The following is a 17381-nucleotide window of genomic DNA, read 5'->3' on the forward strand; positions in this document are numbered from 1 at the left end:
CTTAAGCTCTGTGTGCCTAAGTTTTCTCATTCTTCACATGATGATAACAATAGTATCTATTTCACAGGATTCTTGTGAGATTCCAATGAGATAAAATATATAAAATCTTTTGCAAACCTTGAAATTAGTATTCTAGATATTATGTCATAGGAGGAAGCATTAAAGAAACAGATTGTATGTGCTATGATAATAATTTTTAAAATTACTTACAGAACTAATGTGTTGATGGATACAATGTATTCCAGTTCTTTGGTCCAAGGGTTTATGAAACTAAACCACTGGCTTTTTAAAGTTATAAATGAACCATCTTTTGCTTTGAATTTGTAGGAATCAGTAAAGATTTTCTCCTTACTCTGTAGGACTAAACAGATAAGAAAAATTCAGATTATTATAATATTTTTAAGATAATATATCATTATTATAAAATTAATTTCTTTAATATTCTTTCAAACTTCTGAATTTATGTTCTGTATGAATTAGGTTTCAATACTATTTGAGGGAAGAGAGAGAAAGAAGAGGGAGGGGACAGAGAAAAGAAAAATTCAGGTAAATATTTACAGAGAAAAATTCTATTCATTGCATACCTGCTTTATGTTTGTTGGTTAGATTACTCTGATCATCTTGATGGAAGTATTCATAACAAGAAGTTCCCAAAAGTTCTTGTGGAAGATAGCCTAAAATTGCTGTTGCCCTTTTTAAACAGAAAAAAAATTCAGAACTGGTGAATACACAACTGTCTAGTATACTGTATACTGATTCTAATTAATAGTCTACATGGGAGGTATTCCCCTGCTTCATGTGGTTCACAAAACTCCCAAGTGCAAATGAACTAGATTAAAATTTAATTGGGAAATATTTAACAAAATAATAAATGTATAATTCAATATGGATAATGTTAATTACATTAATACAATTACTAATACAAGGTAGCCAGGTATCTGTTTTTTTTTATTTTTTATTTGACATCACTAGTCTATCCTACATTATTGTTATTGAGGTAGACAGATGTCATAATTGGAGAGAGTGCTTGGTCTAAAGTCAAGAGGAGATAAATTCAAATATAATCTCAGATACTGACTATGTGGCTCTAAGCAAGTCACTTAACTGCTCTGTGTAACTCAGTTTCCTCAAGTGTAAAATAGGGATAATAATAACACTTACCTTTCAGGGTGGCTATTCTGACCAAATGAAATAATATTTATAAAGAACTTAGCACAGTGTCTGGAACATAGTAAGTATTTAATGAATGTTTGTTCCTTTCTCCTTCTTCCCTTCCCAAGTACTGGTTAGAAGAAAACTATAGCAGGACAATATATAAGTAGTAGGCAAGGAACCTTCACAGGAGTTTCACAGGATTATAACATTACAGATCTGAAGTTGGACAAGACATCCCAAGCCATCTAACTCAACCCCCTAATTTAATAAGTGAGGAAACTGAGGCTTGAGGAAGTTAAGTGACTTGCCCAATGTCACATAGGCAGTAAGTATATTCTTCTTATGTATTCTCTGATTTCTTTGGACTCTGAGATTCCACTCTGGAATGTTGTAGCACATCTGGAAATTTCAAGGGAGGATGCAGATCTTCCTGTGTCTCAACCTAATCAAAGACATAGTGATTATTACTCCCAGATCAATGAAACTATGGCTACAGATTGTCTCCATCTCATATCATTGACTGAGATACACTGTAGTGATCATGCTTCAGTTAGAAGTATGCTGACATAGCAATATACTCATTCTACTCAAACCTTTTCTTTTTAAATTAAATCAACCCAGATGGGCTACAGAACAACTTATCATTCTTGTAATCTTATAAATCAGCACTTGCAATTATAATTGTTATTGCATTGGTTACCGTTGATCCACATAAACAAATTTTCCATTCGTGGCAAAGCGGGTAACAAATTCTGTTGGTTTGACTTTAATTTCCCCACTGTTCTGTGGAACAATATATGGATGTAATCTTCCAATGGCCACAAGGCAGTTAAAGTTACTGCTGTTTTTCTGGTTGTCGTTGTCTTCTTCCAGTCCTACTACGCTCATGGGCCAACTCCTCAAATAACCCATACAATGAACAGTACAGAACTTCCTGTGATCTAATTTAAAAGAAAGAGGGAAGGAAGAAAAGAAAGAAAAGAAGGGAGGGAAAAGGAAGAAAAATAGAAAGAAAGGAGGGAAGATAAAAGGAAGAAAGGAAGGAAGGAAAGAAAGAAAAGAAGGAAGGAGGGAAAAATGAGGAAGGAAGGAAGAAAGAAAGAAAAAGAAAAGAAAGTGAAAAAGAGAGAGGGAAGGAGGGAAGAAGGGAGAAAGAAAAAGAAAGGAAACAAAGAAGGAAAGAAGGGAAAGAGGGAGGAAGGCAAAAAGGGAGGGAGGAAAGAAAAGAAGAAAAGAAAGAAAGGAAGGAAGAAAGAAAGAGAGAAAGAGAGGGAGGGAGGGAAGGAGAGAGAAAGAAAAAGAAAGGAAAGAAAGGAGAGAGGGAGAAAGGCATAAAGGGAGGGAGGAAAGAAAAGAAGAAGAAAGGAAGGAAGGAAGGAAGAAAAAAAGAAGAAAAGAAAGAGAAAAAGAGAGAGGGAGGGAGGGAAGGAGGGAGAAAGAAAAAGAAAGGAAACAAGGAAAGAAAGGACGGGGAGAGGGAGGAAGGCAGAAAGGGAGGGAGGAAAGAAAAGAAGAGGAAAGGTAGAAAGGAAGGAAGGAAAGAAGGAAGGAAAGAGAAAGGAAGGATGAAAAGAAGGAAGGAAGAAGGGAAAGAAGAATGGAGGGAGGGAAGGAAAGCAGAAGAGAGGGAAGGAAGAGAAGAGTGAAGAAAAGAAAATGAATTAAAGTCATTAGGAATGAATTCTAAAAATTTTTCAGTCATAACATTAATCATTGTATTTCAAAAGTATGAATAAGCCAGAAAATGACAGATGAATTGACCCTGTTTTAAAAGAATTCTGTGTTCTTTTCTGCTTTGTAGTCTTGATAACTGAAATGATTCTATCTCACTTTCTGGGAAATTTAGTTATGCTTTCCACATGAAAAGAAGGGAAAAAAAACCACATGGCTAATCTCTTGTTTCAATTGATATTAATCTAATTCTGGTTGCATAGCTATAATACAATTTGTAAAATGAAGGTCATTAACATGTATTGAAAAGAATTTCACAACATAGCTCCATCCATCCTCTTAAATTGTATGGTTAGTCATTTTTCATTAATTTCTCAAATTTAGTTTGGTTTTTTGGGGAAAAATATTTTGAATATATTATGGGCATATTCTAGAGGTATCCAGGAACTAATGAAAAGTGAAAGAGTATGTTTAAAATAGAAATTTTTTTTAAAAAAGAAGAGGAAAGAGATTTCTTTTCAGTGACCTGATGACACAGCTAGACTTTTAATCTTTTAATTTGACTTAGTCAGATCCTCAATAGAAGGACTCAGGATTGGAATAACATTTTACAGAGCTCCCAAATTTACATTAGTAAGAGCAAAGTCATAGTCAAAGCCAAAAATGCTCGAGCTTGAAGAACACACTGACCTTTAATTGTTAGTACCTATAAATATGTCTGTTCTGGGCCCATGCAAATATTGCAGACATTGCAGAGTAGGGAACACATTCTGTTGGTCTGACTTTAATCTCCCCACAGTTTTATGACGTTGTATGTGGAGAGAAGTTTCTAAAGTCCACAAGACAGTTAAAGATATTGTTTTCTTCTTATTGCTTCTCTGTTGGCATTATAATGTAAATAAATATGTTTATTATATTTCATATGATTATATAGTATGCTGTATATTTAATTATGCATTAATATATATTTACACATGCTTATTGAGAATGAATCACATAAAATTTATAATCATAGTTATTTTCTATAATTATTAGCAATTGCTACTAACCATAGCCCAAGTTTAAATAGCACTTTAAATTGCTATCTGAAACAATAATTCCCCCCTTCGCTCCCCCTCCCCGGCTCAATTTTTCACACTTTGTCCTTGTCTCTTACTATATTCTGGAGCTAGTTCCTCAAATAATGACAGTGGAGGTTAACTACATTGACTTTTACATTTTCAATAGAATTTTCAGGGAGGTTTCCTGGTAATTTCAAAATTATTTTTAAAAATTCAATTATATTTCATCTTCAGTTCTAAGTTTTCTTCCTCCCTTACTCTCACCCCATTTGGAAGACAAGAAATATATTTTTAATTATGCAAACTAGAAAAATTATCTAATTTGCCAAAAATATTTGATGGAAACATTTCTAGGAAAAATCATATGTTTTTATTTGATACCTTCTTAAGAGTTTATTTTTGGGGGATTTTTTGGGGGGCTCATTTAAAATTCAGTTCAACTCATTCCTCTCCTACAAAACCTATAGTGGTCTCAAACATTTTATTGGACCCGCTCATTGGTTAGACAAACACAATCTACTGATATCTCAGAATCCCAGACTTATTATTCTTATTTACCTTACATGGATTAATTTTTTCTCTTTTCAGTTAGACTGTAAGATCCCAAAGAACAAGACTCTATTTTATTTTTTATATGTTTATTATTTTTACATGTATTTTTCATATTTCATTTATTTATTTATGAAAATTAATTACAAATGTCTTTCCCTGGGTCACAGAGTTAGTGTCTGAGGTTGCATTTGACCTTGGGTCCCCCTGACTCCAGCAGTGATCCACTATCCACTGTGCCACCTAGAAGCCCCAATTTTACTACTTTTGATCCAAAACCCATAGAATTGGAACTTCAGAGATCATCTAGGCCAGTAGTTATTAAAATGTGGTCAGAGGGTCTTCAAGACTTTTACAGCGAATGCATGAAACTAAAATTATTTTCATAATAATACTAATATGTTATTTTGCAATTAAAATGTCCCTTGGTTTTCTGGTTACATACATATCTGTGTGAGGCCAGATTTTCTTCATAAACTTTGACTAGATGTATTTTAGTGGATCGAATGCAGAAGTAGAGATTTGCAAACCTATAGAAAACAGGGGTACTCTTCTCACCAATTTTTTTTGTTATGGAAAGCAATGGTTATTTTTCACAAATAATATAATTTATGTTAACATATAATAGGTTTATTCTTATATTTAAATTTATAAACATTTTAAAATTTATCAATTTTGATTTCAAATATGGTAAGGATAAGCAAATATAACCTATCTAAACACAAAGCTCTTTGGGGTCCTCAATAATTTTTAAGTGTATAAAGGGATCCTGAGATCAAAACATTTGAGACTTATTGATCTACTCTCACAATCTTTTAAAGAAATTTCTGGTTAATATTTAATATCTTTCATTTATTTATTTTTAATTGAATTTTCCTTCTTAATATATTTGTAAAGAATTTGCAGCAAAATATGTACAAATGGAAGGATTGACGGAACAAAATTTCTGATATAAATTTCTATTTATCCCCTATTCTCAAATATTTATTTCCTCTTCTTTCATTAAAAAAATCTGTGATGTCATATCCTATTCCCAATGCTGACAATTTGGTAATAAATATATTGACATTATTAAAGCTTCAGCATATGTCTTTCCTAATCCTCCCAATTGCTAGTAATCTCCCTCCCAAATTACACATTGTACTTAACTACTCTGTATATATGTCTCACAGCCTTTTTGTATTCTCTTCAGGGTCCAGCACAGGATTTTTCCATGGCAGACATTTTAAAAATGTTTGTTAACTTGAAAAAAAAAATAAAAGCAGAATGTATTCACACAGTAGCCATTAACATTGCCATAAGTGAATTAAATGAAATCAGAGATATCAAAGGGAGGCAGTGTAAATTCCTTGATGATAAATATAGTTTCATTTTCCCAAGGAGCTAGTTGGCAGAGTAAATAAAGCCTTGCACTTGGAATCAGGAAGATCTGATTTCAAATTCTACTTCAGATACTAAAGCAAATCACTTAACTTATATATGATTCAGTTTCCTCATCTGTAAAATAAATATGAAAAATAGCACCTACTTTAGTGTTGTGAGGATAAAATGAGATAATTGTAAAAGCTTTGTAAACCTTAATAAAGGGCTATATAAATGCTAACTATTCTTATCATTATTTTATCTATATATTTATTTTTTTCTTTATAGTTTTATCTTTATATGTGGGATCAAAAAAAAAAAAAAAAAGACTTCTTAGAGGAAATGCCTGAGTTGAGCCTTGAAGAAAATTTAAAATTTTAAGACATGAAGTGAGAAAGTATTTCTTTATAGTAATGAAGAACCCAAAAGTATATAGGCAAATGTTATACCTTATCAGGTAACAATGAGAAGACTACTTTGGCCAACCATGGCAGCCTGAGAGATGGTAAAATGAAATTAGTATGGAAGAAAGGCTGGATCCAAGGCTGTGAAGGGTTTTAAATGCCAATCTGAGGATTTGATATTTATCTGAGAAGCAACAGAAAATTACTAAAGATTCTTGAGCAGAGAAGTGTTAGGGTCAAATCTGTGTTTTTGGAAGACTGTTTTGATAGCTGGACAGATGGATGGATGAGAGAAGGCTCAGAAGGAAAAGTACCACCAAGAGGCTATTGCTGCAATAGTCCAGGTGAGAAAACTTGATCTATGGCATAGACTGCATGAATGGAGAGCAAATACATATAAAATATGCATCTGATTAGATGTAAAAGAGAGGGAAACTGAACAGTTGAGGATGATTCCTAGACAGCAGACCTGGATAACTAGATTCTGGAAAGTAATTTGGAATGATATCTCCAAAGGTATCAAACTATTCATACTCTTGACCCAGCCACATTAGTTTTGGGACTATACCCAAAGAAATAAGAGAGGAAAAAGACTTTTATGTATAAAAATATCTATAGCAGCTCTTTTTTCATGGTAATCAAATATTGGAAACCAAAAAGGCATCTTCCTATTGGAGGATGGCTAAACAAATTTTGGAACATGAAAGAATGAACAATAATTGTGCTATAGGAAATAATTAAATGTATAATTTCAGAGGAAGACTACTATGAATGAAGATGAAATATGCAACTCATTTCCTGCCAGAGAGGTGAACTTAAAAGGTGCAAACACACATTTTTGGACATAGCCAATGTGGGACTTTTTCTTTTCAGATTACATATGTATATATTTAGATTTTTTAAGATGTACTCAATTGAGAGAAAATGTAATGGGGGAGGAAACAAATTAAATTTAAATATCTTGGTGGCTAGAGGTATTGTAGTTCCTTTAATAAGTAAAGACATTCCTATATAAGATGAATTTAAAGAGGAAAGTAATATATTCTCTTTTGGATATTTTGATTTTGAAAGCTCATCAGAAGGTTGGAGCTCAAGAGAGAATTTTTATTGATGATGTCCAGTCATTTCAGTTGCGCTCAAGTTTTTGTGATCCCATTTGGAGTTTTCTTGGCAAAGAAGTTTGCCATTTCCTTTTCCAGCTTATTTTATAGATGGAAATACTGAGGCAAACAGGATTAAATGACTTTTCCAGGGTCACACAATTACTAAGTGTCTGAGGTCAGATTTGGAACTCATAAAGATAGTCTTCCTGACCTTAAATCTTGTGTTCTACTTACTGAACTAACTAGCTGCTCCCAAGAAAGAATAGGGCTAGATATATAGATTTAGGAATCATCTTAATAGAAAGGATACTTGAACCCACGGAAGCTGACAATAAGATCAATGAGGGAGGGCATGTATATAAAAAAAGGAAAAAAGGGTGCCCAGAACAAAACTTTGAGAAACAACCACAGTTAGGGGGAAGGGATCTGGAATTTCACCCAGCAAGGGAGAAGGAACAATCAGATGGGTAGGAGAAATACATGAACAGTTGAAGGAGAAAGTCAGAGGGAGAGGGAATAGTCAACTGTGTCGAAAGCAGTGGAAAGATTGAAAAGGATGACTAAGAAGAGGGCAGATTTAGTTAGAAATCATCTATAACCTTAGGGAGAGTGGTTTCCATGGCATGATAGGATTAGAAGCCCAAGTATAAGGAGATGAAGAGTGAGAGTTAAGGAAGTATAGGCAAGTACTAGACAGTTTTTTTCCAAAAGTTTAAAAATAAAATGGAAGAGGAGGTTAGGGGATGATGCCTTAAGAGGGGAAAAGGATCAAGTGAGGATCTGTTTGTTTTTTAAAGATGGGGATGACTCAAACATGTTTATAGGTAACAGCAGATGGGTAAAAAGAGATTAAATCACAAGAGTGTACCCTATGTGTGAGGAAGGGGGTGGAATGGCCAGATAAAGGATTAAAGTAGAAGGGTTAACCTTGGCGAGAAAAAAAGCACATCTTCCTCAGAGACTGAGCAAATAAGATGAGACTGAGAGATGACATAAAAAGAATTTTGATGTATAAATTAAAGGAAAGAGGTCACTTTTATAAGTTGAATTGCTCTGCTGAATGGGCAGCAGGGATGGGTTAGAAGACCTAATGAGGAAAAAGAGATTTCAGAATAGCCATTTTAAAAGAGTGTGATTGTCAATCAGGAAAGGATAAAAAGGCTATTTTGTAGTAGTGATGGTTCAGTTGAGATTAGATGATATAAATTTGTGGTGGATTAAGTCAGCACTGCAGTATGACTTTTTAAAATGCATTTAAAGCTTTGACTTACTCTATTTATAACTGAGCTGGTCTGTTCCTCTTTAGTCACTAGTTTAGTCTCACTCCTACTCCCACTCTTAGGCCCCATAATATTAAAGCCAAACAGTGCAGATCCAGGATGGATATAATCCATAACAATTCAGAACTCCTGAATTAAAGATATCTACCAGCACTAGCCTCCTCAGGAACTAGGATTACATTATATACTACCACTGACCTCTTTTCCTATACTTCTCAAGCATATTCTACAGTGGGTTGGAAACAGAACTTAAGAAGAGGAGAAGGAGGTACTGACTCACAAATTAGTCAATTAATATTCTATAAGGACAGGTTACCCATAATCATTCATATTTTCACCTGTAAATTGTTTTCCTATATTGATATGTACCATATAAATGATCATGATCTATTCTTCCTATTGGATTCAATTTGTCAGCACTCGGTGTTAATGTTTTTCCTGCCAAATTATGATCATTTATTCTTTATCAATGTATAAAAAAGGTAAATCTAGTATAGAATTTTTTCACATATCCCTGTTTGCAAACCAAGATAGGGAGGTGGATAGACACAACATTGGTATTAAGAATGTACACAGAGTAAAACACATTTTCTTAATAATCTGCTTTGAGGGAAATAGAATCTTACATTTAACTTATTTAGTATATAGTTATAGCCAAAAGGCCTCTGAAGGTCCTTATATTTCCAGACTAAGTTTTGTGGATAAAAATAAAAGCAATTCAATATAAAGTTACCCACAAAGAAAATCTGTAAATGGACACATAACCAGCAAAGAACTGGTTTTATTATGAAACACAAAATTTACATTAAAAGAAAATTATTGGGATATTTTTGGTAACAGTATAATTCTTTAATGGTCCTAGAGGCCAATACTAGGACCAATTTGTTCAAGGTTCAGAGATAGGTTTTAGCTCAATGTAAAGAAAATCTTCTTGACAATTAAAGTATTCCAAAGTAGATTCCAAAGTAGAATCAACTTCCTCGAATAGGTTAGGTTTCACTTAGTAAAAGGTTTTTCAAGTAAAGACCACTTGCTGGGTATGTTGTAGAATTATGGTTTGGTTTTTGAATTATGAGTTGGAGTAGATGTTTTTGGGGTCCATTCCAACTTGGAGATATTTTCTTTTTGATCCAACTCCTTTAAGATTGTAGAGAATAAGATGAAGTATTGACTTGATTCTGGAGTGAATGTGATGATTCTGAATTGCCAATATGGACAATTAAATTAAATATATTGCTTTTTCCCTCTTGTCAAGAAGCTTATGTTTGACTGGTATTAAGAGTACATTTCATTTTGTTTAGTAGTAACTACCTGGGGACAGTAATTTTATTTTCAAAAACAAAATCACATATTTTAAAAAGATACCTTTCTTCTTTGAGTTAGGTAAGCATTCCTGTTCTTCTTTGATTGATGGTCTATAAGATTTTATCCGACAAAAAAAGGATCGTCTTGCACCAGAATAGAGATGAGTTGTTCCAGCAGGGAAATTTGCTTGGACTTGAAAGCCAGCTTTCACAATAGACAAAGGATAGAGAATTAGTCAGAAGAAAATGTTTTCAAGTAATAATGAAATTTTCATTCCCTAACATTTTTAATCACTTCTTACATTTCTCTGTTTACAGTAAATGAAAAAATATTGCTTTTGTGCTTTGATGTAATAACAGGCAAATATTAACAAAATTCCTGTTAACAGATCCAAAAATGGCAATTACAAAAAAAATCTATTTTAATTTTATGTAATTTCATTTTGAATTTTAAAAGATTTTTTAAAACTTTTTTTTAAAATAAGTTTTTATTGACAGAACCCATGCCAGAGTAATTTTTTACAGCATTATCCCTTGCACTCACTTCTGCTCCAATTTTTCCTCTCCCTCTCTCCACCCCCTCCCCCAGATGGCAAGCAGTCCTTTACATGTTAAGTAGGTTACAATATATCCTAGATACAATATATGTGTGCAGAACCAAATAGTTCTCTTGTTGCACAGGGAGAATTGGATTCAGAAGGTATAAATAACCCGGGAAGAAAAACAAAAATGCAAGCAGTTTATATTCATTTCCCAGTGTTCTTTCTCTGGGTGTAGCTGCTTCTGTCCATCTTTGATCAATTAAAGCTCTCTTTATCGAAGAGATCCACTTCCATCAGAATACATCCTCAAACAGTATTGTTGTTGAGGTTTATAATGATTTCCTGGTTCTGCTCATTTCACTTAGCATCAGTTCATGTAAGTCTCGCCAGTCCTCTCTGTATTCATCCCGCTGGTCATTTCTTATAGAACAATAATATTTCATAACGGTCATCTACCACAATTTACTCAACCATTCTCCAATTGATGGGCATCCATTCATTTTCCAGCTTCTAGCCACTACAAACAGGGCTGCCACAAACATTTTAGCACTTACAGGTCCCTTTCCCTTTTTTAGTATCTCTTTGGGGTATAATCCCAGTAGAAACACTGCTGGATCAAAGGGTATGCACAGTTTGATAACTTTTTGAGCATAGTTCTAAATTGCTCTCCAGAATGGCTGGATGTGTTCACAATTCCATCAACAATGTATCAGTGTCCCTGTTTTCCCACATCCCCTACAACATTCCACATTATCTTTCCCTGTCTTTCTAGCCAATCTAACAGGTGTGTAGTGGTATCTCAGAGTTGTCTTAATTAATAATGATTTAGAGCATATTTTCATATGGCTAGAAATAGTTTCAATTTTTTCATCTGAGAATTGTCTGTTCATATCCTTTGACCATTTATCAATTGGAGAATGGCTTGATTTCTTATAAATTAGAGTCAATTCTTTATATATTTTGGAAATGAGGCCTTTATCAGAACCTTTGACTGTAAAAATATTTTCCCAGTTTATTGTTTCCCTTCTAATCTTGTCTGCATTTGTTTTGTTTGTACAAAAACTTTTCAATTTGATATAATCAAAATTTTCTATTTTGTGGTCAATAGTGATCTCTAGTTCTTCTTTGGTTGATTTTTTTAAACTTTTAAATTTTTTAAAGTATACAAGAAATAATTAGTTGACATCTTTAAATATATTTTAAATGTGAGAAGAAAAAACTCCCAAGTAACTAGATAGTTGTGATCAGTTGGAAAAAAATCCCATAATTTTCTGTCCATTTCATACTTCACCATGATTTTCATAGTTCAGGAATCTATGATTTCATCAGTGTGAAGACTCTTTTCATTGATGCAGATCATGATTAAAGTATAAGTTATATGATGTGTATAAGATACACTAATGAACTTGATCATGGGCCTGTTCAATAACTTGTTTTGGCTAAAATAATAGATCATATGGTAACTACATAATAAGTGAGATGCCTCCCTGAACTTGGCCAAGTTTCTTCTCCCAATATAGTTATAGTCTATTCCCAAATCTGAATAAAAACCCTTTCTGGCTTGATAAGGTCTGCTAATGTCCTACCAGAGAACCCATGATCACCTCAAGATGGAGCAACAACAAGATGAAGCATCAGAAGAGATCTTTGGTAGAAGTGTCTTTTCCTTCCTTGGCTCTGTCTCTGTCCCTTTCTCTGTCTGTCTCTCTCTCTCTCCCTGTCTCTTTCTGTCTCTGTCTCTCTCTGTCTCTCTCTCTCTGTCTCTCTCTCTCTCTCTCTCTCTCACACACACACACACACACACACACACACACACACTCACTCACTCTCACCTTTCTCCCTCTGTGAGTGTCTCTATTTCTGACTCTCTGTCTCTCTTTTTCACTGTCTCTCCGTCTCTCTCTCTGTCTCTCTGTCTCTCTCTCTCTCTCACACACACACACACACACACAAACACACACACACCCTCACCTTTCTCCCTTTGTGAGTGTCTCTGTTTCTGACTCTCTGTCTCTCTCTTCACTGTCTCTCTGTCTCCCTCACGCACAATTCTGTCTCTCTCTGTGTGTGTCTGTATGTGTCTCCCTCTCCCTCTCTCTTTCCTATGGTATCATTAGTATCAGGATTTCTCAGGGAGAAACTTCCTCTACCATATCAGTGCATACTGGCAGCTTCTTTGGAGCTTATATTATTAGAGAATTTTGTAGGGAATTGAGAGATTAGGTGATTTACCGAGGGTCACAAAGGCAGTATGTATCAGAAGTGGGATTCAAACTCAAGTCTTTATGTCTTTCAGGTCAGTGTTCTTTCTATTATCAATTCTTTTTATATCCTTGTGTTATAAAGGTATGAATTTTACATGATTTAAAGTCTGATGAAATTTACTCCTTAAAGCTGTGAGGAAATCATGTTTTGCCAAATGAGTGTAAGAATGGGACCAATCAATGATGGTTGCAGAGCATGACAACAGAATAGGATTCCATTTCTTGAACAATGTCTTTTCATCTTAGAGAGAAAATATTTGAAAGCAAAAATGTCACAAAATGAAGTCACTTTTTGATATGGCTTTTAATAGACTGTTTATGGATGTGAATTGCAGAGCCCAACAAAATATACATATTTGAGTAAATTGGTACTTAGATACAGATATGATTGATCTCAACTTTTAAATAACTAATCAGAGTCTTATAAAACAGTGATCATAGCAACACTTACTTTTGGCATCTATCACTTTCTCTCTTGAAGAAATATCAGAAGAAGAAAGCTGTTCCTTTACTTTGGCAACATCTTTTGGATGTAAGTAGTCAAATAAACTTTGTCCAGTCAAACTTGCCTAATTGGAAGATAGACTATTCATTTCAAAGCAATATAACCAAGCTACCCCCATTTTCCCTCCATAAAATAAATATGATTGCTTTTGTTGAAGTTCATAATAAACAAAGAAATTTTCACAGTGCAAACTATCCATTTTATGTTTCAGATAAATATTATTTATTTCCTGTACATCCTTTCCCTAGTCCTCCTCATTCCCCTGCCTATCTCCTTGCCAACAGTGAATAGAATTAATAAATTTAGTTTAATACCATACATTTCCAAATTTATATACTTGTGTTTTAATCACATGAAGATATACCCTAAAGTCATTTAGCCCTGAAAAGTAGGAAGGTATTGTTAATTAAGTTGTAGCAAATAAAGACAGCAGTGATTCTATAAAATATTTTATAATTCTAATAAAGAATAAAGTAATTCCTAGTTAAAAAAAAACCACAGAGATGTGTAATGCCATATATAAACCAAACTAACTTTAGGATCAAAATAACAACCCAGATATTCTTTGAATTTGTGGGTGACCATTTGTATGTAGAAATGTGACCATTTCTACCCACAATGATTTCTCTTATGACTACTTATAGTTTGTATACTGTTCTCCCTGACTGAAATATCCTTTTCTCTAATTATTTAAGTCCTAATTTTCTGAGCAATTGTGATAGAGTAGAAAGAACACTGTGTTTAGAGAAAGAGGATCTGGGCTCAATCCCAGCTCTGGGATTTACTCCCTGTGTAATACTAGACAAATCATTTAACCTGCTTAAGCCTCAGTTTTCTTATCTGTAAAATGGGAAGAGTAGAAAGGATCATCTTTAAGGTCTTTCCAGTTCTAAATCCTGTAATTGTATGACACAGCACCCTTTTCTGTTCTTTGTACTTGAAAATGTTCATATTTGTTGGTGTTTAGGAAGCTCAGAATAAAAATAATTAATTTTTAAAAGGGCAGGGAAGACCTGGAGGAAGCCTCCCTGTACCTTGAGTGGATCCTTTGTGGACAATTTCTCAGAAAATATGGACAAGAACTATACAGCATGAAAAATTGTAGCTGAATGGCAAATAGATTATAATCTATGTCCACGGAAGAGATCACAGATTTATACCAATATAGAAGTATAGCCAGAGTCTGATGAATGTAAATAATGGGAGTTCCCTCGAAATCTCATTATTTGAATTTGTAATAGCTATTTCCATCAAATTGGAACCAATTGCCATCTTTCATAATTATAACTTCAAACACTGAGAATTCAAATGCATGCAACCATTTCAGGGGATTTAATATGGCCATTTATCTGTTTTACCAGTTTTTCAACAATTTCTTAGTAAGTAATCTAAGCCTAGCATTCTTTAGTCCCTAATAACTGAAACCACTGACATTATCTCATTACTTAAGGGCATATTTTGAAAGAGTATTATGCAAGATTATATTAGGAACTTTCACAATAAGAATACTGCTTTTGGAATTTTGATGTTAATGAATAGAAAGAAGTTACTTGGATAGATTATATTTGTTCAAAAAATGTAAAAATAAACTATTTTAAAACTACCTTCAGTTTTTGAAAAGCAGTGTGGCATACCTGATCATAATTAAGTGTTTTGGAGACTGATTTAGAGACAAACAAAATTTTTCCTCGATCACATCCAACAACAAATAGGAACCCATCTGCAACCTATAATAATAATAATCATAACAATAACAACAGTAATGTTACATGTATTCTTTTTCATATTTTGAAAGGTTTGATTTTGAACAAACTATCTAGTAGCCTCTAGAATAAACTAAATCTTAATTTATTTTAATCTACAGCATAAGACAAAAAGTAAAATGGAACCAATGTTTATAAGATTCTTAAGTTAAATCTAAGCTCAGACTCATGCTTTTGAACTGGAAAGAAAACTCAGATATGGAATACATTGTTTTGGTCTTAAAAATTATCATGTTTTCTTTTTTTATAACAATTATCTTTATAACATTTCTACTATATTAATGACATTCACTTGGGGAATCATATTTTTATTTTATAAGAAATTAGAAAAGTTTGCCAGCCTTTCAATTAACAACACTTGTAACTCAATCCAGATTGTTCAGACCATGTGAACAAAATACTTACTACTTACTGTCTATGGGCAATGTATTCTGCTTGCAGAGGAACCTCTTGTAAGTTACTCTGAAAATCTAAATTCTGTTAAAATATCTGCATTTCCTCTTCATTCTGACTGAAGCAAATAGAAGGCATTTACCATCACATAAAATATCTTTATATTTTATCGTAAGGAGTTAGGTAGTACAGTGGATGGAATACCATGCCTAAAATCAGTTCAGATTTGACCTCAGTCACTTATGGGCCATATTCCCCTGAGGCAGCCAGATGGAACAGTGGATTGAACTCAGGACTGAAGTTAGGGGATCACATCTTTTCGAGTTCAGATCCAGCCTCAGACACTTTCTATCTGTGTGACTCTGAGCAAGTCACTTAACCCTGTTTTTCTCAGTTTCCTCATCTGTGAAATGATCTGGAGAAGAAAATGGCAAACCATTCTAGTATCTCTTTGCCAAGAAAAACCCAAATGGGATCACAAACAGACATGATGGAAACAACCGAATAACATTTTATTGTAAAATTATTGCATAGCCAATACTTTCTAATTTAGAAAGAGATTCAGCATAAATTGTAAAGCCTAGCAAAATTTAGAGTAAACAAAATCGACATGATATTAATATATGACAAGAAAAGTAAAAAGTGGAAATAGTACTAAATAATATATCATTTTTCAACCACTCTATGTGCAAATATATTTTTGAATATTTTTAAATTTAAGGAATAAGGAATATTTTTAGATTGAATTGCTTTAATAGGAACTTTTTACTATAAAAGGAGCTTGAAAAAAAAAAGGCTAATCTCTTAGCTATTGTCATAGCTTAAAACTGATAATTCAGACTACATGGCCTAAAACAACACACATGACCTGACTGGTGATACTACTCTTCCCTAATCAAAGAGAGGATCAAGTTTAGAGAAATTACTCAAGGGAGTAACTTTTGAGAAAGATGAACTTAAATCTCAAAGATAGGAAGTAAAGATGACAGCAAATGCGCCAAGTTATTTGCTGACAATCATTTAATCAGAGATTATATATATATAGATATATAGGTCCTGAAAGAAGAGGAAATATTTGAGTGAATTTTGAGGAAATGGGCAGTCAGATGGAAAAATAATAATTGATATTTCTTTGTTATTCAGTCATTTCAGATGTGTCCAACTCTTCTTGGAGTTGTGGTATTTTTCTTGGCAAAGAAACTAGCATGTTTTACCATTTCCTTCTCAGCTCACTTTACAGATGAGGAAACTGAGGAAAACAAAGTTAAGTAACTTGACTAGGGTCACACAGCTAGGAAGTGTCTGAAGTTAGATCTGAATTCAGGAAGATGAGTCCCCATTCCAAGCCCAATACTTTATTCACTGTGCCAACTGGCTAGTTCTATGGGATTGTATGCATTCACAGATGCATGCATGTATGCACGTGCATATATGTACATATATATATTCAATAAATGTCTCCCATGTGTACATGCATATGTATTTCTACATATAAATGCATTGTGCACATATATAACCTTGATGTTTGCAAAATATTTACATATGGGAAAGATTTCTGGGCATCCGAGCAGCTGGTAGAATAAATGTTTGAGAGGAAACATGAAAGCATCATATCCCTTAGATGGAACATTGGGCTAACTATAAGGAAAGGATGGCCACCAACTACCTTACCACACACTTTGGTTTAGTTTTGTCTATTCATACTCCTTTTCTACGCTGTTGTCTCAGAAACTCATATACTATGGGCAAATCTGCATATTTTCTTTTCCTAATTAGGCAGGACTCAGTGTTCCAAAGATTTCCTCTGTTCCCCCTCCCCTCCATCCTCTCTCCAAACAAAAAGGAAAGACAATAAGGATGAGAATGGAGGAAATGTCTGTCTGGACTTACCTTGAGGATTAAATGTCTCAGCTCATCATCCTGTATAAATGTAGGCTTATAATTATCTCCTGTATAAGAACTGGTAGAGCCTAAAAATAAGGAACAAATATAAAAAGATCCTGAGAACACATTCTAGGTTGAAAT

At 33.6% G+C, this 17381-nt stretch overlaps 1 protein-coding gene across 1 annotated transcript in view; it reads right to left on the reverse strand.

Moving 5' to 3' along the window:
• BMAL2 (basic helix-loop-helix ARNT like 2) overlaps positions 1-17381 on the reverse strand; it is an 89241-nt gene that overhangs the window by 24151 nt on the left and 47709 nt on the right. Inside the window, exons 5-11 of the mRNA XM_052000969.1 lie at positions 17247-17326; positions 14835-14927; positions 13147-13264; positions 9951-10094; positions 1856-2096; positions 585-691; positions 211-361 (exon numbers count right to left, since the gene is read on the reverse strand). Of these exons, the coding sequence (XP_051856929.1) occupies positions 211-361; positions 585-691; positions 1856-2096; positions 9951-10094; positions 13147-13264; positions 14835-14927; positions 17247-17326 (934 nt within the window). The remainder of the gene's footprint in view (positions 1-210; positions 362-584; positions 692-1855; positions 2097-9950; positions 10095-13146; positions 13265-14834; positions 14928-17246; positions 17327-17381) is intronic.

The sequence above is a fragment of the Antechinus flavipes genome, chromosome 5 (assembly GCF_016432865.1).
Source record: "Antechinus flavipes isolate AdamAnt ecotype Samford, QLD, Australia chromosome 5, AdamAnt_v2, whole genome shotgun sequence".
NCBI lineage: Eukaryota > Metazoa > Chordata > Mammalia > Dasyuromorphia > Dasyuridae > Antechinus > Antechinus flavipes.